Source organism: Rhipicephalus sanguineus, chromosome 10 (assembly GCF_013339695.2).
Source record: "Rhipicephalus sanguineus isolate Rsan-2018 chromosome 10, BIME_Rsan_1.4, whole genome shotgun sequence".
NCBI lineage: Eukaryota > Metazoa > Arthropoda > Arachnida > Ixodida > Ixodidae > Rhipicephalus > Rhipicephalus sanguineus.
Window position 1 is genome coordinate 6,072,506 of NC_051185.1, and position 21,856 is coordinate 6,094,361.

The following is a 21,856-nucleotide window of genomic DNA, read 5'->3' on the forward strand; positions in this document are numbered from 1 at the left end:
AGCAAGATATTTATGTTTATTTCATTCATTCGAACGCACTAAAATTTCTTCAGGCCTCAAGCGGCTCACTCCTAGTAGTGAGGACATGTAAATTTGGCAACGTGAATACTCCCGAAAGCAAAGAAAAAAGAGGAAAGAAATATAAGACAAAACAACCGTGGAAGCGTACAGGACATTGAATTTTCACGTGTGACCAAGGAACCGTCGTTTTGAGAACACAATGTACTCAACTCAATGTACAATAACTTAAAAATGGCTACTTAGAATATAATCACTAAATGTTTTTGGTGCTGCAGTTGGGCCTCTTATCATACTGGTTATCGCAACTTTTTCACACCAGTTTAAATACCCAGGTGACATATAAATTGTAGAACGTATCTTTTTCTTTTTTCTAAGAGTGGTGAGAGCTGTCTAATTATGGAAATGACGTGGTAAAGCTTTATAGTACGATTTTACAAGCCATATATCCGATTCTGTGGGCTCGGACCTCTTATAAATAAAGCGCACGAATGGCACTTGTCGTCGCTACGTAGAAGGTTTTTTTCTTTTACTTTTTTGTTTCGAATTTCTTAATAATGCTAACGAAGCCTGTACGTAAGTGAGTGATAACGTTTATTTGAGAAAGGGTGAAGAAAATCAAGGAAGGGTAGGTGGGTCCCTCAGTCATAGCTCCACTGGCCTGCGCGAACCACTGGGCTTGGTGCAGGAGCGCCAGATGGCTCCTGTAGGTAACAAAACACGCAGCTCACTGACAAGGTTCTATGTCGCCTACACGAAGTCAATAACTGATAGCATTTTTAGAGGAAACATCATAGGAAGCGTTAAGATAGAAGCTAGCCAGCTTAATTAGCCCTCTCTCGCTCCCTCTCTCTCACTTCAACACTCTCGCCCTCGCTCTCTCTCATTGTCCTATTCATCAACGCAGAGGTGTGCACGGGCTACGGCGACCCGACCATCGAAACGTTCGACGGCTGGAAGTTCCAGCTACAGTCCAGCGGGCACTTCGACTTGGTCTCGGACTCCGAGGGACGATTCACCGTAGACGGTGTGACCGGAAAGTGTGAAGAGCGGCTCACGTGCATCGTGGGACTCAACGTGGAACACAAGAATCACGTGGCACGCATCAGAAGGCAGAAGCCGGTGAGCAAATGAAATTTTCTTGGCTGCCATTAGAAAAGAAAAGGCATTCAGGGACTCCCCTAACGCTTACATAAACGGCACTCGTCCTTTTTTGAAGTTTGACGCAAGTTGAGCCCACCCGCGTTGCTCTACAAGTTATTTCTACTACTTAAACAGCCAACGAAGTTCGCAACAAAAGTTTTATGTAGACTTCAGGGCACATACTGAGTGATGGATGCCATTATCGTATAACATCACTTTTCCTTACATGGAGCGGAAAGTAGCTGTTAAATGTATAATGCACATGTTCAACCATGAGTCGACCATGAGTGCATGGGCACATTGATTCAGCATTTCCATACAAATATTCCCACAAAAGCTTTAAACGAATATCAATTATCATGAATAGAGAACGCGTTTTCGGCGAACGTGCGTGTCGAAACCACAGTGATGCGCAGATATTTCTGCGCTATTAATCGGTTCACTGCAAGAAAGCAATGAAGGAGCAGGATGCTGGGGGTTGCAGCTGGATCTAGCCTTACAAGAAAACAAAAACCAATGCGCGAGTTTCATATATGCTGTTTCACCAAATATAACGCAGCGCATTATGCAGTGTGGCTTGCGTAATTATTATCGTGAACGACAATTGGCTGCTTCATTACCAAGTAACCACACCTAATGCAGCTTAGCACAATGCCGGTTTAAAAGAATTGCCACAAAAGGGTGGGAAGCAAGAAAAGTACGAGTCTACCTTTAACCAAATCACGCATTTTAATTAATTTCTGATTGGCTCAAACAGCCCATAAAATTTATTTCACTGCACAGAGTTCTCGACGCCTAGTAACTGTGCTATTGTTTATTTTTTAACCCGAAAGCTTTTTATGCTGGGGTCCACCAATACTTCTGTAAGTATTTCCGTCACGGAAATGGCCCATTGTGCAAGCTCTCTTATATCAATGTACAATAAACATTCAACTACTTCGATTAGGACACGTTTTAATTTCGTGTTATACCGAGTCCCACGACGGAGGGATCAACCATGTTTTTTGAACAATCGCGCCTCACAATTTAGGTGTTTCTCCCCATAACTACACTTGTTGTGGCAAAGCACGCTTTACAGAGCGTTGTACAACTTCTTCATGAACGCTGTTTATAAAACAAGGAACAACATCACAACCTGAGAAAAACACATGGAGATGTAAGTGTGGGCTCGTTTAGTCTTTGTGTGATAACTCTTGCTATTTCAAGCTGTCCCCATATTTCAGCACAGTCATCTTTATCGACATCCACGCAACGGACCTTTAACTGCATTCCTGGCTTCCATGACCGAAAAACGTAACGCGCTCTGTAACAATGTTACCAATGTGCACGACAACAGCGCAGAATGGAGACAGATGACAAGGAACCAAGAATACGGAAAACGACAATAATGGAAGGGTGTCGGTTGTGTCACATGTTGATACAAGAGGAAGGATCCCGCGAGATCAGCGTCTTGATTGCAAATGTGCCCCGTATGCACACAAAAAAAAAACCCCTTGTGGAAGCAGCTAGATGTCGCTCGTGAATATGATGGTAAATATTTGCAGAAATGTTTAATGGCTATTATAAAACTATGTTGGAATATATTTAAGGCGAGAAATCCGAAGAAGGAATGTATGACTACAGAAAAACAGCAACACCGTGCATATGCGACACAGCACTCACGAAAAATCGACGACACTCTTTCAACATTAGGTACGTAATACGCACACACCTATAAGTAAACAATACGAGGAGAGAGCATAAGGAAGTGGCTAGAAGTATCCAGTGAATGGGGTGGCAAATATCCAAAGAAATTTTTAATGGTTATCATAAAACTATGTTGGAATATATTTAATGCCTGAAAGCTATAGAATAAATGTCTGCCTATAGAACAACAGCAGCATCGTTGATTTCCGATATGAAACTCACGAAAAATAGACGACACTACTTCAGCATTAGGTACATAATACTAATACGCACACACTCCAAGGTAAACACTGGGAGGCTAGAGCTTCAGGAATCGGCTAGAGGTCTCGCATAAAGGTGGCGATTAATATTTGAAAAAAACATTAATGGTTATTATAGAGAGAAAGAGAGAGAGCAAGAAGAGAAAAGACAGGGACGTTAACCAGACGAGCGTCCGGTTAAACTATGTTGCAATATATTTAAGGCCATAAAGAAACAGAAAGAATCTGTGACTACTGAAAAACAGCACCTTTGTTCGCGCGTGATGTGGTTGGCCGTTCGATTACCCGATGGCGTTACGCGGCTTGAATTCTATTCTGGCCCACATCTAAAGCGCTCGTTTGTAGCAGTTGCACGTATCCTTCTCAAAGGACCGCGTGGCGTGGTACGATGAAGTCTATTTAAGGGGTGATGTGGCTCGGGTTTTATAGAACGTGTTGATTTCAGTGCAACGTGTGCCGGTCAGAAACCAGAGCACGAGAGCTGGAGAAATAGCCCATTATATAAGTAGAGCGCAATTGCGTAAAGCCTACAGGGCTTAGATACGGTTAGGTTGGAAATCAAGACAGCAGTGAGGCGTACTATTGGGAGAGATGGATGCATGGACGCAAAACTTTGTTGAAAACCCTGAGGGGCGCGAGACAGCGCGTACCTTAGGAAAATGCAAAATAATGACTGGAAAGCATCAACGATGACCAAACGAAAAGGTTTAAAAACATTTTGCTGTATCGCGCCAATTGCGGAACTGCGGCTGAGCGCATCTGCACGGCGCGTGCACATAGGACTGAGTAGACTGAGGAAGACGACGATCGCAGGTCTTTGGAATAAACCTTGTTTTACTTGTGGTTCTGGCCTGTGTCAGCTACGTTACTTCAGTGGCGACGAAGATGGGATATTACTCCGGTATAATCTTCGGCTGAAGGCGGACGACCAGAAGACATGGGATCTCGCCCACCAGCTTTCGATGGAGCAGCGGGAAGCTGGGGTACGTACCGCATACGTCTTGAAGCCTTCTTCGAGGGACATGAAGTAACGGATCCCGGGAAGCGCCGCGCCTTGCTGATTTCTTCGCTGAGCGACAGCGTTGTACGGATATTACAAGGACGTAATCCAAGCACCCCGGTCAACACCTTAAGCTACGACCAGGTTGTGGAATGTTTGGAAGATCAGTACAACCCGCAAGCTAATGAAATTGCAGCCAGTTATGCGTTTTTCATGCGGAAGCAAAAGGAAGGCGAGAGTGTGCGAGATTTCATCGCGGAACTCAGGAGGCTAGCCGGAAGCTGCAACTTCGGTAGTATGATGGACCGTATGTTACGAGATCGCATCGTTTGCGGTATCCGGGACGACGACGCACGGCGTTCTTTGTTGACGCGAGCTACGCTGACCTTGAAAGAGGCCGAGGACTTCGCCAGGGCTTCCGAGAAGGCACAGGAAGACGTCCGTGACATGCAGGAGACTGGCGTGGGCAACGGAAGTGGTACCATGAACGCCCTGCTGCGACTACGACGACGTGAGTCCCGGGCGCCGAGCAGCAACCTGGAAAGCAGTCGTCCACTGTGCGAACGTTGCGACGGGCCGCATGATTCCAATGTGTGCCGCCATCGAAACACCAAATGCCGTATGTGCGGGAGGAAAGGTCATCTGGCCAGGGTATGCCGCAGGAGTCGTTCCCGGACGTCAGGTGCATATGTCGTGGAAGAAGATGAAAGTGAGAGCGAAGAATTTATGCTTGCCTTGGTGGCACACAGTGCAACCGACAGGGACGTCTCGCGGCCTCTCGAGAAGGTTTTGACGTGGGGAGGGCAGGAACTGAGCATGACAATCGACACGGGCTCGCCGGTGAGTGTGATTCCAGTGAGTGTATACGAGAGACACAGAAGGCGGTGGCCAGCTCTCGCAAAAACTGCCCTGCGGCTATCATGCTTTCTTGGACCCCTGCCCGTCATTGGCAAGTTAACCATGGACGTGAAGTCTGGGACAGTAACCGTGACCAGTACGTTAGTGGTGGTGGGCTGTCAAGGACCACTCCTCTGCGGCCGGCGTACAATCGAGGAATTTGGCAAGGCCGGCGTGTCTCTTTTGGACGCCAACAGCGCTGCGTGTGTAAACTTTGTTCAACAGAATGCGCAGTTGAAAGCCCTACTTGACGAATTTTCGCAGCTGTTTGACAACAAACTGGGTTGCTGTGAAGGGCCTCCCGTTAAGCTACACATCAAGGAAGGCGCTCGGCCTCGTTTTTGCGAAGCACGGACCGTGCCTTATGCAATGCGTGCCCAAGTCTCAGCAGAGATTGATCGCCTGGTGGAAGAAGGAGTGCTTTCCCAGATCAGCGTCTCTGAATGGGCAACGCCGGTAGTCCCCGTGGCGAAAAAGAACGGTGACATAAGACTCTGCGGGGACTTCAAGTTAACGGTGAATCCGGCTACTTACTTGGAACAGTATCCTCTGCCGAAAGTTGACGATATCTTCGCAGCGCTTGCTGGAGGTGAAGTCTTTAGTACGTTGGACCTACGTAACGCATACAACCAGCTTCCTCTAGACGCCGAAGCTAAAAGGATCGCAGTGCTGAACACGCATAAGGGACTCTACTGTTACAATCGCCTCGCTTTTGGAATCGCTTCAGCCCCAGCTCTGTTCCAAAGGCGCATGGAATCAGTCCTCCGAGGTCTGCCAGGAGTGAAAGTCTACCTAGATGACATTATTGTTGCGGAAAAGAAGCACGATATGTCGGTATTGCGACAAGTGTTCCAACGACTGCAGGACAGCGGCCTGAAGCTGAATAAAACCAAATGCAGATTCCGAGAAAAACAAGTGACTCTTCTGGGCCACCGCATCGACGAAAAAGGCCTGCATCCTTTGCAAGACAATCTCGGCGCCATACTAGGTGCACCGTCGCCAACTTCGGTGAGCCAGTTGAAATCTTTTCTGGGCTTAATCACGTATTACTCCAAATTCTTGCCTAACCTCTCAACCATGCTAGCACCACTGTATGCATTGCTGACGAAGGGAGTTGCCTGGAAATGGGGACAGGCGCAAGAAAGCTCATTTCAAGAAGCCAAGAAGGCTATGAAAAAGGCAAACTTTCTAATTCATTATGATCCTTGTAAGCCACTTCGGCTTGAATGTGACGCTTCCATGTATGGTTTGGGTGCTGTGCTGTCTCATCGCATCAACGGCAAAGATTATCCGATAGGTTTTCGATCGAGAACATTGACTGCTGCAGAGAAAAACTACTCGCAGTTGGAAAAGGAAGGGCTTGCCTTAGTTTTCGGTGTGACCAAGTTTCGAGATTATCTTTTTGGCAACCGGTTTACGCTGGTCACTGATCACAAGCCATTGACCGGGCTTTTTCATCAGGACAAGCCCATTCCACAAATGGCAGCAGCGAGGATCCAACGCTGGGCATTACTTTTGTCAGCGTATCAGTATGAGCTCGAATATCGGAAAGGAGAGCTGAATGGTAACGCCGATGCTTTGAGCCGCTTGCCTCTGACTAATCAAGAAAGCGCAACAGAAAGCTCTTCGGTAGAATATGTGCTGCACGCGCAAGCTTTAAACGAGTTTGCTCTGTGTCCCCAGAAGCTAGCAGAGAACACCGCTGAAGATAGAGTGCTTCGTCAAGTAATGACATGGATTCTGCGGGGTTGGCCAGGAGAACTGAGTGCGGGACAACAGTGTTTCCGTCCTTTCTTCACTCGTAGGGATGAGCTGACAGTGAGCAACGGATTAGTTTATTGGGGTCATCGTGTCATTCTGCCGGAGAGAGCGCGTTCTTTCATGTTGGAAGAATTGCACGAAAGCCATCCGGGCATCACGGCAATGAAGAGCCTCGCACGCGCGTTGTTTTGGTATCCGGCTCTGGACCACGATATAGAGAGTCTGGTAAAAGGTTGTCCGCACTGTGTGCAGTGTATGCCACTACCTGCAGCTCAGGTTCCGTCAAGTTGGCCTGAAACTGACAAGCGCTGGTCTCGGCTGCATGTCGACTTTGCGGGTCCTGTGGAAGGTCACATGATCCTTGTGCTGGTGGACGCAGGTACGAAATGGATAGAGGCAGTCCCACTCAAAACAGCGACGGCTGACACCACAGTGGAAGTTCTTCGGAGTATTTTCGCTCGTTTCGGCCTGCCTCACACAGTGGTGTCCGATAATGGGCCCCAATTCACCAGTGTGGTGACAAAGACCTTCTTTCAGGATAATCATGTCCGTCACGTGACAACTGCCCCTTATTATCCGCAGTCGAATGGGGCAGCAGAGCGGGCAGTGCGCACTGTCAAGGAAGCACTAAAGAAGAACAAAGTAGGGTCACTGAAATGTCGACTTGCTAAATTCTTGCTTCGGTACAGGGTAACGCCGGTAAAGGACGGCAAATCGCCCGCAGAGATGTTGCTAGGTGCCCAACCAAGAACCAGACTAAGTGCTCATTTCCCGGTGCGAGAGGTCACAAAAGAGACAGTCAAGGCTGCAGCACCACCTTCCCGCTTGATTCTTCCTGGAACACGAGTTTGGTCACGACAGTATAACCGCAGTGGACAGAGATGGCTGCCTGGTACGGTGACGGTGGCCAGCGGGGGTCGGCTGCTTACTGTTGATACGGAAGAAGGAGAACAGCGACGACATGTCGACCAGGTGCGACTTCGGGAAGCTCAACAAGCGCAGCAAGAAGCCTCCGTGACCCATTCAAGGGAGAGCGAAACGAACACCGGCGATGAAGGTTCGCTGCCACAACAACTACCCGCAAAGGAACTCGGCGCACAAACAGACGAAGGGGCGGGTACAGACCAGCCTGCAAGCGCTGTGGAAGACCCTGTCCTACCCAGACGTTCAACTCGCAAAAGAAGAGTTCCGGACAGGTTTTAGAAAAAAGTGAAATTTCTCAGCAGACACTCTAGGGGAAGGAAGTGCTGTATCGCGCCAATTGCGGAACTGCGGCTGAGCGCATCTGCACGGCGCGTGCACATAGGACTGAGTAGACTGAGGAAGACGACGATCGCAGGTCTTTGGAATAAACCTTGTTTTACTTGTGGTTCTGGCCTGTGTCAGCTACGTTACTTCACATTTTAACTTGACACTTTCACCGCTGTGACCGATATTTTGATTTGTTCATTTATTTTGATCGCTATCTTTAATCTATTTTATTACCGTTCTTTGGTGTTCTGTTGTAGCTGGCTTGTTGTGGAGAGGTTGAGGTTTACATACCCCTCGGACAATCATCTCTACTACTTCTGCAGCGTGAAAAACAATAAAAACAGATGGTTACCCCAAAGCAAAAAAGTGAACAAGAAAAAAAAAACAAATAGTAAACTTGAGCATAAAGAATATAACATTACGTTAGTTTCCCTACCTCCTTATGGAAAATAATCCACTATGGCGCATACTCTGCATTTTGTTGTTACAAAACATTTTCTGAGCAGTTATTTTGATTGTCATGTTACAGTCACATCGCACGAGCGCCGCCTATACGTTTACTTCTAGTTACCTTACATATCTGTTACCTGTGACGATGATAGTTATATGTCGGGTGCCCCCCCCCCCCCCCCCGTTATCCAAATGTGTATAGAAGTCGCATTTCTACCTTTATCTTTATTACATGACAAATGCCGGAGCCCGGCCAGAACGGTAGAATAAAGCTTCTAACAGTAGATCTGCTTAAGCCGACCGTTAGTCCGTGCAGAGAGAACAGAAATGTAATCATCATGAACCGGCACGCATTCTCTTCGTCCTCTTGTTCATCGTTGTCGTCTTCTGCATCTTCTGTTTCGCTCCCAGAACACGTGCGCCGATTTCTCTGGCGTGGGATGGAATAATTCTGATGAGTGAGAGAACGAGTGAAGAGAGAGAGAGAAAGAAAGCTAGAGAAAGAGCGAGGTGCTTCGGGGAAAAAAATTCTTGGCAAGGCTAGATTCGAACCCGCGTACCCATGATCCGAAGGCGAGTGTCTTAACCACTCGGCTCTCCAGGCACGCTAGCAGAGCATAGCATAGCCTTGCATCGTATAGTATAGCACGGGGTGAAAAAGGGAAGTGGGCGTGAGAAGGAGAGATGTGATGGGGAGGGCGAGGGAAAAGAGGAGGTGAGAACGAGTACGGAGAGAGCGAGCTAGAAAAGAGATGAAAAGAAAGAGAACGAGAGAAAAAGACAGAAAAAGAAAGAGGAAGAGAGAAATAGGTAGAAAGGGGAAAAAGTGAGAAAAAGATGGAAAGCAGAGAACGACTACACAGAAAGAAAGACATAAAGAACGAGAAATCAAAAATACCCAGAAAGAAAGGGAACAAAGAGAGAAAAAGATAGACAGGCGTAGATACAGACACAGAAAAATAAATAGAAACAGACACAAAAAAAGAAAAGAAAAAAAGCGGCGCGTAGCTTGCTCTAGTGGCGCCCACACAGCGGAGCTGATCGGCACCCGGCGTTATACCAAAGTTTTGAATCGTCGATCTGCATGCGGCAGTTCGTCGTCTCGGTCAAGCATATCAACCTGACCGTCCGCAGCAATTCATCGTGGTTAACGTCCGCGGCGTGTCTCTGCAGCGACCGCACGTTTATCAAGGCCAACATAAACTCGTCTTCCCCGTCAAAGGCGGCCGGGCAAGCTCGGCTAATCGTCTCGTCACGACTACCGGAGCAGAGCGGTTGCGCGCAGTGTCGAGGCGGGTGGGCGAAGCGAAGCGCAGTCGCGCACAGCTGGTACGAGCTCGGCAGAGCCGTGTCTGGGCTCGCCAGTCAGGCGCGAAGCTGTGCTACCGGTTGCAAGGCAACGCGCGTCGGGCTATGTTAATGCGAAAACGAAGAAATTTTTGACATTATCAGAAAAACGGAATAATGAACGGGCAGGTAAATTCTGCAATGTTCAATCATACATTAGCTGCTTGGATATGGCGTAGTGCAACTCGCTACCGGCCTCCATACTATGTTTCTTCAATACTTCTTCAAGCGAGTTGAATAATCTACTGCAGTGTTCATCATACAATTACTCCAACATTAAGTGTCCGTATTTATTGGCGCGTTGCCTAGCACGTGCCACCACGCACGCCATGTATATTATAGAATAGCAGGGGGCGGGCAAGAGTGGAGGCGAGCGGATAAAAGCCGAGCCAAGCCAGGGCCAGCTAGGTGCCCACCAGCTATGCTGTGACACAGTCTTGCCCGACTTAGTGCAAGCTGCTAATTTTTTGTGCGTTCTTCCGCATATATATATATATATATATATATATATATATATATATATATATATATATATATATATATATATATATATATATATATATATATATAGAGAGAGAGAGAGAGAGAGAGAGAGAGAGAGAGAGAGAGAGATGTGCAAGAGCACCAGGTCCATCCCTGAAATGAGGTTGCATATCGTGAATAGTGAGTGCTGCTCTAACAGCGGGGATTGTCGTAGGCAGGGTGGTCACCGTTCAGAAGTCGAGGCAAAGCACGATATGCTCTCTGATATCAATAGAAAACTCGCAGGGTCCCGTTATGCATTCGCCTAAGACGACTCGAAGGCGAAAGCCATCTTCTGCTTTTTCTGTTCAGTCAATATATTGATCTTTCCCCGCCCCCCCTACAAAAGCCTCGTGCACCTAACGTGGTTTCGCATTGCCTCCAGGATCGGAGGCATTACAGGATTTTTGCGCCTCGCCTAGTTTCGCACGGCCTCCGTGATCGGCCCACTTTCGACCAAGCGACGATGTCATGTGATGATGCCATCACGGAACGTCAGGTTACGTGACGTCATCACCAGTTTTATTGTTATTATTATTATTATTATTTCTTGCATCCCTCGTGTGATGCGGACTCCGCGAGCGCCGATACCGCCGGTCAATTTTCGCGTTTGATGATGCATCTAGGCTTTTCACCGTAAAGTATCCGTCAATATTTCACGCTTTTCCGATGTGTGCGTGGGCGTTCATTTCATCCATTCATTCGCACTGCCATTGACTGAGAGGGAACCACGTACTTTGCAGGCGGTAATCGACGGCAACGAGTACGAAGCGAAAGACCTGCCATGGAAGGGCGACGGTCTCACCGTGTTCGCGATGCCCGGACAGGTGACCGTCGTGCTTTTCCAAGAGTTGGGTGTTCAGGTGCGCTACAACGAGATCAGCGCTGCTTTCTCCATCCACGTGCCTTCCAAGAACTTCTTCAACAAAACCGAGGGTCTCTGCGGTAAGCCTTAAAATAGTGAAACTGCCAATCATTGAGGACGACTGAAATAACCCTTCATGACACACTTCGTATATATGTGTAGTACTATCGAGTACGCTAGTTCTGTTGTACAAAGAACTGCTACATATCCCGATTTTATTGCATAAAACTTGAAGTGTTCTGGTGCGTGTGCTAATTTTAATAACAAATGAAAAATCATTGCCTTTTTTTCATGCTACCATTTATCTCAATCGAAATATTTCTTTCCTTTGATCCTCGCGATTTATACTGTTGCTTCTGAACTCTACCGTTCTTAGCACCTCCCCTGTCGTCGCCCCATAAGAAGCTAGTTATAAGCCATCATTATCTTTAGTAATTAATTAGTTTGATAGATTGCAGTAGAATAAAAGTGCTTCAGATTCCACAGTACGATAAAGAGCGATCACGGCCGCTGGATGCAAACGCACGGGTTCGCATCCTTGCTACGTTAACTTACCAGCTCTCGTTTGCATTCAGGCATTGCTATGTTCCGTTCCTATGGAGCCGAAATACTATAAACGGCGTCATGAGGTAATCCTTGCCGTTTCGCTTCGCAGGTAACTGCAACGGCCAGCCAGATGACGACAAGAAGAAGAAAGACGGCACCATCTCGGATGACCTCGTCGATTTCATCTGCAGCTGGGAAACGCAGCTTTCGCCCGAGGAATGCGTCATGAATTTCACTGGCGTCGTGAGTCACCTTAGCCTGCTCTCTCGCACGGGCGTAGGTTTTTCCCTGAGGTGTCAATGCAGCGCCGAGAAAAGCAGCGCAATCATGAGACATGCAGGCTTGTGATTGGTTCGGTTAATACACGACATATGCAGCTGGGGAACCTGTTAAACACCTTTGTCCTGGCGCGTATTTATACTAATGGTGTAATTACAAAATATTTTCTTTAGACTGAAAAATCTAATCAGTGGTGTTGACCAATTTATGTTTCCTCAGACAGGCAGAAAGAACGTGTACAACAGGTCTCGTAAACTGCGTAGCTTTATCTTTGTTTTCAAGATGACAAACTTTCTGGCTAGAAGGTGCCAGCGAACACTTAAAGCCATTATGATGCATTCAATATACATCATTCAATATGTGTACCGCCCTTCTTTATGTAGATTCGTGCGCCTGTTTGCATGTGTGCACGTATGTACACACAAAAAATGTAATTATTTGTGTGGGTGGCGGTTTGAACACCCCAAATCCCCCCCCCCCCTCCACCTGTCTACACCACTGTTGTTGTCTCTATTAGAAATCTAGGAGTACTTATTGCGGTAGTATCAGTTAGGCGCGTGCCCGCTAGTGCCTACATAGTTTCAACTAGTCAAAGCCACTGCCCATTGTTGGAGGTACAGATACTGTGCAATAAGACATTTTTATTAGTGATCCTGTTATTTATTTGACTAATTATGGTGATAACACAACGGAACGTTTGCGAATCCCTCGAACCGCGTAAGAATGTTGCACAAGGAAGCCATTCAACCCATCAACTAATCACCCAACCGAACAACCAAGCAAACCAGCCAACCAATGTAAGGGTAAGGATTCCGTTGCACTTTCAGACAAGAAGGATGTATTACTGCAATGCATTTGCGAGTAAGCTTCTCCGACAATGCTTTGCTTCTTGACTTTCATGATAGATACCCAGCAACAAAATTAACGTAGCAAAGGTGCCCAAAAACAAAGATCGTGAAACTTAAACTTTCTGATTTTGATTGGGTCATGAGGGCAGCCGGGTCAATAGAGCAAAAAGTAATGCTAGCCAATGTGTAAGGTATAAGAAAACGACATCGCGCAGGAACAAGATAATTCGACGGTATCCTTTTGGACTCAGGAAACCACTTGGGTGAGCTCGAAGAGCTTCTATTAAATAGGCTTCACTGGCATTTATAATGACGTCACCAGGAGTCGACGTCTGTGTGAAGATATCCAACAACAACAGCAACAAACAACAACATCGCAAAAGTGGAGGCTGTAAGCGACCTGGGTACCCGTTTTCTTTTTCGGAAGTTGATCGGACTCTTCGCTCGTTTTCAGGAGCCAACAGCACCTCCTCCGCCGGGGGCCTGCTCGGAAATGCTCGACCGGTCGGTTTTCGGCGAGTGCCCCAATCTGGTTGACGTGTCCAAGTACCTGGATCAGTGCCGTCATGACACCACCTTGAGCGTCACGGAGAACGCAGCCACGTGCGCTTCTCTCGTCGAGTACGCGCACGCCTGCTGCCGCGCTGGCGTGCACGTCGACGACGCCTACATACAGCGATTCTGCAGTGAGACCCTCATCTCTCCTTAGAATAGCAGTGGTCTGGGCTAGTTGTCAAAGTGGTAATGCAAGCTTGTTGGATGCTAGAACTGGTAATCATTTCTTCAGCGCCAATTGTAAAGACGCATACACAAAAGAAGACAAGAGGACAGGACGAGCGTTGTTGATGCCAAGACGAGCGAGAGTTGATGCCTAGTGCTCGTACTGTCCTCGTGCCATCTTTTGTGTAACGTGTTTTTATCATTTGCGCTGAAAAATGTCATTTGGGCTAGTTAGTTTTCCCTTCTTTTTTTTTTTTTTTAATAGTGGCGTAGCACGAAGCAGAACAAGGTCTTCAGAAGCACGGAAACATCTTCGGCGTTGCTGTGTCCCTTGACCTGCTTCGAGTTGCACCACCTTAACTCATCTCTGCCTTTTCCTGCTGCGATACAGGGCTGTTTGCGCACGATTCCCGAACTCAAGCCGTCGCACTTTGAACCTGTTTAGAATAAAAAAAAATAAAATTTGGTCGTAAGATTCAGTGACTGTTACGAGGCAAATATGTTCCACCATTCAGCATTCTGTAAGACCTTTCAAGTCAAAAGCGTTCGTTTCCTGGTTAGTACGTTTTATGTGGCCACCTTTAACCACCAATAGCGGGTCCTCATTCATACGAATGCATTCCTCTGCATGTTTCCATGGCGAATGGCATTTTACTACCACTATAAAAACACCGTATATATCTGGCGCTTTCAGTGCTAGCTATCGCGTCGGTATGACAAACGTTTACACGTGACAACACAAGTTTATCATCATTGCACGGTGATGTTTGGTCATATGACTTATAGCGGTCAAACGCGACATTCTAACTATATATAAGATGTAAGATATTGGGATATACATGAATTGGGAGGTTTGCATTCCTATTTTCAGCGTATCTTGCGGGAAGAAAATCCTGGGGTCGTACTTTTGGTCCATAATTTTCCGAGATACATTTAAGCTAGCGATATGTGGTGGCTAGCGCAATGTTCCGTAGGAGCAACGGTCCTGGGTTCTGCACACGGATTTAGCCACTCAGCATTTATTAGAGTGACACTTCCGAAAGTGACCAACAGATAACGACAATAAGGTTAACGAAAAAAAAAACATAGTTAATCCCTCCATCATAGGAATCAGAATAACACGATAGTAAAACATGTCCTTACAGAAGTAGTTGAATGTTTATCGTACATTGATGTAAGAGAGCTTGCACAATGTATATTGGTGTTTGGCAGCTATAGCACCGTTAAACGTGGATGCACCCACTTTGACGCTTGGTGGTACATCTTTTTCCCGACGACTAACGTCCGTGATCAATGATTAAACAAACCCTTGTGGTAGTTGTAGTAGTTAACGGTGAGGGCATAATCAGAAAAAGCGGTGTGACAGCCAGAAGAGTGTCGCTGATTGGACGCAGAACTTGGGCTAAGGTCGCCGTCTCGCAGCATGTTAAAGAGTTATTGGACACCACGGCCACACTAGAGAAAAACGCAACGCGCCTTGTATCTCCTCTGTATACCGGCCGCGATTTTTCTCGGGGCGAGCGTAAGTGGGGAATGCGGTGTTATAGCCAAGCGATGCAGGCAGGTGTCGCAAAGCTATTTTTGGTATGAATGGATGTTATGAGCGAGGCCGACGCTTGTGCTAAGGTCACCACGTCGCGGTATGTTAAGGCGTCAACAACATTGCACTTCTATTGGAAACGCACCGAATGGCGCGGACGCGTAGCATCGACGCGTTGCAGGAGTTCATCGCGGAGGCCACGGTCATGATTCATTACTTCACTTTACCGCTCCCAGAGGGCGACACCACCCGCCAACCAAGAGCACTGTGAGAGGAAAATGTGAGATATAAAAAGTGCATTTGTAAAGCCTCCAGATTGTTTGAGCGTGGCGCAGTGGATAGCGTGCCTGGCATCTGTTGTCGCGGACCAAAGAGTTCATGGGTTCGACTCTCATTGAAGGAACTTTTTTCTTTGCCATCTGATCAAGTGCATTTTTTCGACGTCATTTCCGTGACGGAAATACGTCCCTGAAGTCTTGGTGAACCCCGGCATAAAAGACTATCGTGTGAAAAAGAGGCAAACAATCTCCTCTGCGGGACTTGTTAAAGTACGAAAGGTGGGAAAATCGAGCTCTTACGTTAACTGGAGCAGGAGCAGCAAGAGGAAGGAAAGGTCAACCAGACGCGCGTCCAGTTTGCTATCCTACGCTGGGGGAAGGAGATTAAGCGACGAAAAAATAGAAAGAAGTTAGCATAGAAAAGTTTCGCGTGAGCTTAAGCTGCTGCGTTGCACGCACGTTCATATCTTAACAACTTGATAGTACTGGACGCAGGATCTCATGTGTATCACATTCCACTATAGATGTTGACACATGTTTGGCCTCATTACAATGCATTGAACTCTGAACCTCCGACTGACAGGCTGTCTGCAGAAGACAAATCAATTACCATAGCGCTTCAGTCACTGTTAGACACCACAGGTCGGCAAAAAATGTGGAGCTCACTCAAACTCACTCAAGAAATATATTTCGCACTTTGGGCTCACTCCGATTCTGACTCACCAATATTTTCCTCTTCCGCACTCACTCGGACTCATACTCACGAAAGCATCACTCACCCGGACTCACTCAGACTCACGGCTCAATGTGAGTCTGAGCGAGTCTGAGCGAGTCGACTCATGAGTGAGTTTGCCGACCTATGGTCAATCGGCAAGCTGAAATTATCGTATGCCCAGTCCGCAAAAAAGCACTGGATGTTCTATGTCCAGAACTTGCAAGCCTTCAGTAGGCACCATGACTCGACTACTTTTTTTAATTAGTAAGTTTACTGTACGTTGTGTAATACAGTTTAGGATAAAGGCTGTAAATCTCTGAGCCGTGAAAATGTTACTCTTCCGCCCACAGACATATCGTGCCCTGGTGACACGGCGTACATGAGCTGTCACGATGGCTGCCCACAGACCTGTGATGCCGAGTATCGTGAAGAAAAGGGTGTCAAAGGTGGCTCCGCTGCCAAGAGCCACTACCACAAGGCCGACTGCAAGAAGCTTCTGGTCGATGGATGCTTCTGTCCCGAGGGATCGGTCTTCCTCGACGGAATCTGTAGACCACGAGAAGTCTGCGGTACGTGGGTTTCTCGCTTTCTGCTGCTTGGGTCAAAATGCACGCTACTAATGGCGACATAATTGGTCTCCTGCCTTCTGCTGTCACCACTTCACTACGAAATGTACATACTTACCGAGCTCAGTGGTTGAAACGCGACACTAGGAGCGCATGGTGGCCAGAAGGTTTTACGCCACTTCATAGCACTAGAGACAGAGTCAACGCAGCACGGTATACGACGAAAAAAAAAAAAAGAAAGAACCCATGTGACGCATTGTCCCTACATGTGCTCCACCAGCGCGTTCTGGTGGTCAGAAAAACAGTTCAGTCTGAGTACTGTTTTGCCACGCGTTGCTCTCAACATGGCTAGGCGCTTCCTGTTCCTCCATGATAAATATTTTCTTCAAATGTATTGGTGACTCCTTTAACTCAATAGTTACGTCGTAGATATTAATATCGTCAGGTAAAGGCAAGGCAATGTTACCGTAAAATGTTGTAATATTCTATCCGCATATAACTATAGTACGGAAGTCATCTTGCCCAACACGATGACGAAATTTAGCTGCACGTCGACATTCTAAGCTAGCGTAGTGAAGTAATACTGGTTCTGTCACTTTCTTTTTTCAGACCTTTGTGATGAGGAAGGACACAAGGTGAGCCTACGAGGTTTTGGTCAGTCTCTCGGATAGAATGTTCAGACATAAATGCGGCACATATTATTTTTATTTTGCTGTAATTGTTCTGGAAAACATGAACTATGTTTCTTGAACAGACTTACTCAGCAGTTCTGTCTGATTCGATTAAGCATTTGGTAGATTTTAAGGGGCTCTAATGTTAAACATCCCCTCTAGTCAACTCGTGTTATAAGGAAATTGTTACCCGCAAAAAAAAAGCTTCAAGGAGCCCTGAAACACTTTTCGAAGTAATCATCGAATGGCTTTATTAAAAGGGATTAGTGCCTCAGGAATCGACTGCCGTAAGAATTGTTAGAATCCGTTAGGTACGAGCGGAGTTACAAGGATTTGTCGCACGCTTCAAGTGCTTTCTCTCTCCTTTCGTACCTCCTTTGGTAAAGCTATGCAGGGCGGGGAGTGGGGGGGGGGGGGGGGGACAAAGGGGCGAAAAGAGACGCCCATTCGTCAGCGCGCGTGATGACCTTCAGTATGATGAAACGGGAAACAGCGCAGTAAAACACGACGAAGAAGGAACACAAACCACACCAAACGAAGTGATGAGCTGTTACTGCGCTGTTTTCCGTTTCACCATGCTTTACCAACTAGCCAACAAGTTGACCTTATTAGACCTTCAGTACTTTCTTTTCTTTTCTTTTTTTTACTCGAACGCGAGGCGTGCTTCCAGTGTGATCGCGAGCGCGGGCACGTGGCGGCATCTCGCGGCGGCCGCGATGACTATGGAGCTCATGATGCTCATATCAGCCAATGGCCGTGGACTTTGGGTTTATGGCGCGATCATTTGGGTTCATGGCATCATTTGTCGAGCGAAGAGGGAATGATTTCTAGTTTATTTGAGAATTAATTGTAAATTCCAGGCCGCGTGCTGCGCTATAATATTTGGCTCGCCTGTTCTCATGGGCCTCGAATACCGATTGGCAGCGTTTTCTGACCATGCCGAAAAGTGTTGCATGGTTTTTTAATTCAGTAGACGCCCTAGAGTTCGCAGAACAGTCAAAAAATCACAGCATATCCACGGAGTGAATGATGATGAGTGGGCGAAGCTGCGGAGGTTCATCGGTAAACCGTGAATCTTCCGTGAATTCTGCCCAGTACATCATCACCGACGTGAGATAGGGCGCGTTTATACTAAAGGTTCGATGAGTTATGACGAATTGCAGCTCACTTTAATTTTACATGTACGCTGTGAATTTTCATTGTTTAGAAAACCATTGCTTTAGAAAACATCTGGCGTCTTTCGTTAAGCAGCTGGCGTCTTTTCCTCTTGCTTTAGAAACATCTGGCGTTCTTCCGTTTTGCTTTTACAAAACATCTGGCGTCTTTCGTTGGTTTATTTCATCAATCAACAGCGTTTTGAACAAAATTGTTATTGATTAATCACGCACAGGAGAAATCTCACCAGGCACTACCTTGGAGGTAAAGAATGGCTGCTAATGGGAATGAGAGACAGAAGAAGTCGGCTTTTAGCTACCGCTGCGAATTTTTTATTGTTCAACAACGCACAGGAAAAATCTCCCACCGGCACCACCTTGGAGGTCAAAGCGTAAGACTGGTTACGGACTACGACTACGACTACGAGGGACGAACGGGTGCCGCCTTAAGGAGCTTCGCCCCTAAAACTCTGCGTGACGCGGTGAAGCGCTCCGCATAGCACTGTTTGTTCATGGGTGTTAGCAAAAGCCTTCAATTTAAATATCTTGCCTCAGGAGATGATTGGGTTACGCAGCCATACAAAGAATGTCACGAGAGCGAGTGCGAAGAAAAACCAGACTTCATCAAGCCTTACTGGCAGTACGAGAACGGTGCGCGAAACTTTTAGATACATCTGTTAATGATAGTAAGAACTTGTTAACGCCACCCAAACTTGCTCGACGGTGTGAGCTTTTTTATACACAGTTGGCACAAGCATACCAGTGTCACTCATTCTACTGTGGTTGACAGTACGTGAATTTTGTGTAAGCTCCGTATCCTTATTTCATACCAATTACGGCACAAAATATTGCTCGTGATGCGCAAATTTTCTAGAGCCATTGCAGACACGTGGGTTCGAGAACCAAGCTACACTTGGTGAATCAGTTTGCTTATATTTGAGGTTTCAACATCGGCTGCTAACATGCTTTCATCAATACGCAATGGCAGACAGTCGGATAAATCTTCCGGAAGCGTCTCCATCCACGCCAAGAATCTCAATTACACGCTTATACAGATCCCGGGTAAAGTGTTGGCTATAGCCAGGAAACTTATCGAAAACGGTCTAGTTTCCTGGCTATATCTAGCACCTTAAGCTGGACATGATTAAGAGTCTAGTTCAACAGCATACTGCAGAATCTTCCTTCTATTTAGTCTCTTCAATGCAGGCTTCCAATTAACGATCAAGGCCTATATTACAAATTTTTTTAGAAAAGACTTCAAGTTCACAAGCGTTTCTCTCTTTCTCCCTTGTAACCTTTGAATCCATCTGAGTCGCGATAAAATATTAGTCTGAAAAACAGATGCTGTCTTCTTACTGGCTATCTTACTCGCATTCATTACGTACGGTGCGTATTATTCAGTTTTCGCTTTAGCATTATAGGATCTTTTCTGTTGTATTCCCTTTTATCGCAAGCAGATTTCCTGTCCTTCTTCGCTGATCAATCTCTCTTCATTCATTATATATAGCGAGACCTAGCGCAGGCAAATACTCCGTTTAAAAATTGTTAGTTCGGTAAATGATGCTTTCAAACCACAGAAACGTTTAATAAACGGTCTTTTAGTCAGCTTGGCACGTTTGCAAATTATCCCTGAAAGTGTTTTTCTTGCAAGGCTATACTTTCCGGCACGTGCTTGAAAGAGTTCACTGATTTTAATATTAATTTTCTCCGACGTCGAATACTTAAGGCACGTCCCGATCAGACACTGTCATCACTGGCAACTCCTCAAACGATATGAGCAAGTCAGCCTCGAATGAAGCAACCTAATCGTTCATTAAAAAAATTAGGAACGCTCCCACTTTAATCAGGGTCTTAGCACTCTCTCTCAGCAGCACAGAAAGGAATTCAACAAGAGAACATATACAGGGCAAGCGTCGGTCCTGTCTCCAATGCGGAATTTATCAATATTGCTTTTAGCTCATCGTAGCAGGTGCTTGCTTGGAACAGCGCGGAAACGGCTCCTTTATCAAGCGCTAATGTTTTCAGGTTACGATATCCAGGATCGCCTAAAAGCTTAAAAACTTCACTCGCACGTGCCTTTCAAGAAAAGTTGCCCCTCTGAAGCCTAGCTCCTGGTATATAAGCTTCTCTGCAAACATGAACTTTTCGCCTCGAAGTTCTCTCACTGCGCGTTGAAGCTATATTTTTTCTTCTTCTTGGCGCAACGGCCACGTTCAGCCAAACAGCGCCAGCACGTTTGAGTTAGACAGTGCCGAAAGAAAAACAGCTGCGCAAAATCTTCAGTTCTGGCCAAAAACACGTAGCTTCGTTTTAATTTACGTCCTTTATGTGCTCTGAATTTCATTAAGCGATCTATAGAGCCATGGATAGGCATAAATGGAAAAGTGCAACGAAGCAATTTAATGAAGAAGCTTGGGTGTGTGGTGGTGTTCATTACGAAACTAATTCAAGGCAAAGTAAACGGGGATAAGACCGACACACAGCGCTGCTTGTGTGTTGGTCTTTCTTGACCTCGTTTGTTTCGGAATAGAAAAGAAGCGACTACAAGTAAAATTTTCTCATCATAATACAGCGCGCACACGCAAATACAAAAGAAGAAGGAAGAACTGACAACACGAGCGCTGTGTTGTCAAATTTTGTCAGCTGACACCGTAGCGCGATTTGAATGTTGTGTAGGCTGACTACAAAAGACACAATTTACGAAGGCAGGTGATTACGGTCCTTATGTGGAAATGAGTGAATATGGAATAGCATACTCAGGCTGTATAGTAAAGCAAATTTTCATGGGTAAAACAGTGCGAGTTGAAATAAGTTACTTCTTGTTGTGCGTGTACTGTACGTCCGAACAGATAGACAAGCATAGAAATGATTACAATAGTCACACTCAGCCACAATGAAATAAATAAACTAACAAAAACAGGACTTTTGACCTTATGCTTTATTATTTGCCTGTAGTTCTAATTTTCACAACATGCATATATCCGAATGAAATATGTCGTGTTCGCTTGCAGGAATTGTAAACAAGGCGCATGCATGTTCGCTCATGCACGTCGCGAAAATTGTTTATAGTACCAGAACGTTTATTTCATCCTACATTATTCTTTATATTATTATTTTATTTATTTATTAGTGAAACCTACATCGCCCAAGTGGGCATTATTGTAGGGGGGTTAGAAAGGAAAAACACAGTTTTACAGTAAAAAATGGCACACATTTGCGCAGAAATGCCTGCGTATTCACGAAAAGCACACATCTTGTAGTGATGAACAAAAAGCATCGGCTGGGAGATCAACAACACACGCATCCAACTTATTCCATTCACGAGTAGTGAAAGGAAAA

General features: G+C 46.1%; 1 protein-coding gene across 1 annotated transcript in view; it reads left to right on the forward strand.

The window, feature by feature from the left end:
* Positions 1-21,856, forward strand: part of LOC119406893 (hemocytin) — a 162,907-nt gene that overhangs the window by 105,441 nt on the left and 35,610 nt on the right. Inside the window, exons 61-66 of the mRNA XM_049419568.1 lie at positions 926-1,140; positions 11,079-11,280; positions 11,856-11,989; positions 13,328-13,559; positions 16,477-16,695; positions 17,302-17,327. Of these exons, the coding sequence (XP_049275525.1) occupies positions 926-1,140; positions 11,079-11,280; positions 11,856-11,989; positions 13,328-13,559; positions 16,477-16,695; positions 17,302-17,327 (1,028 nt within the window). The remainder of the gene's footprint in view (positions 1-925; positions 1,141-11,078; positions 11,281-11,855; positions 11,990-13,327; positions 13,560-16,476; positions 16,696-17,301; positions 17,328-21,856) is intronic.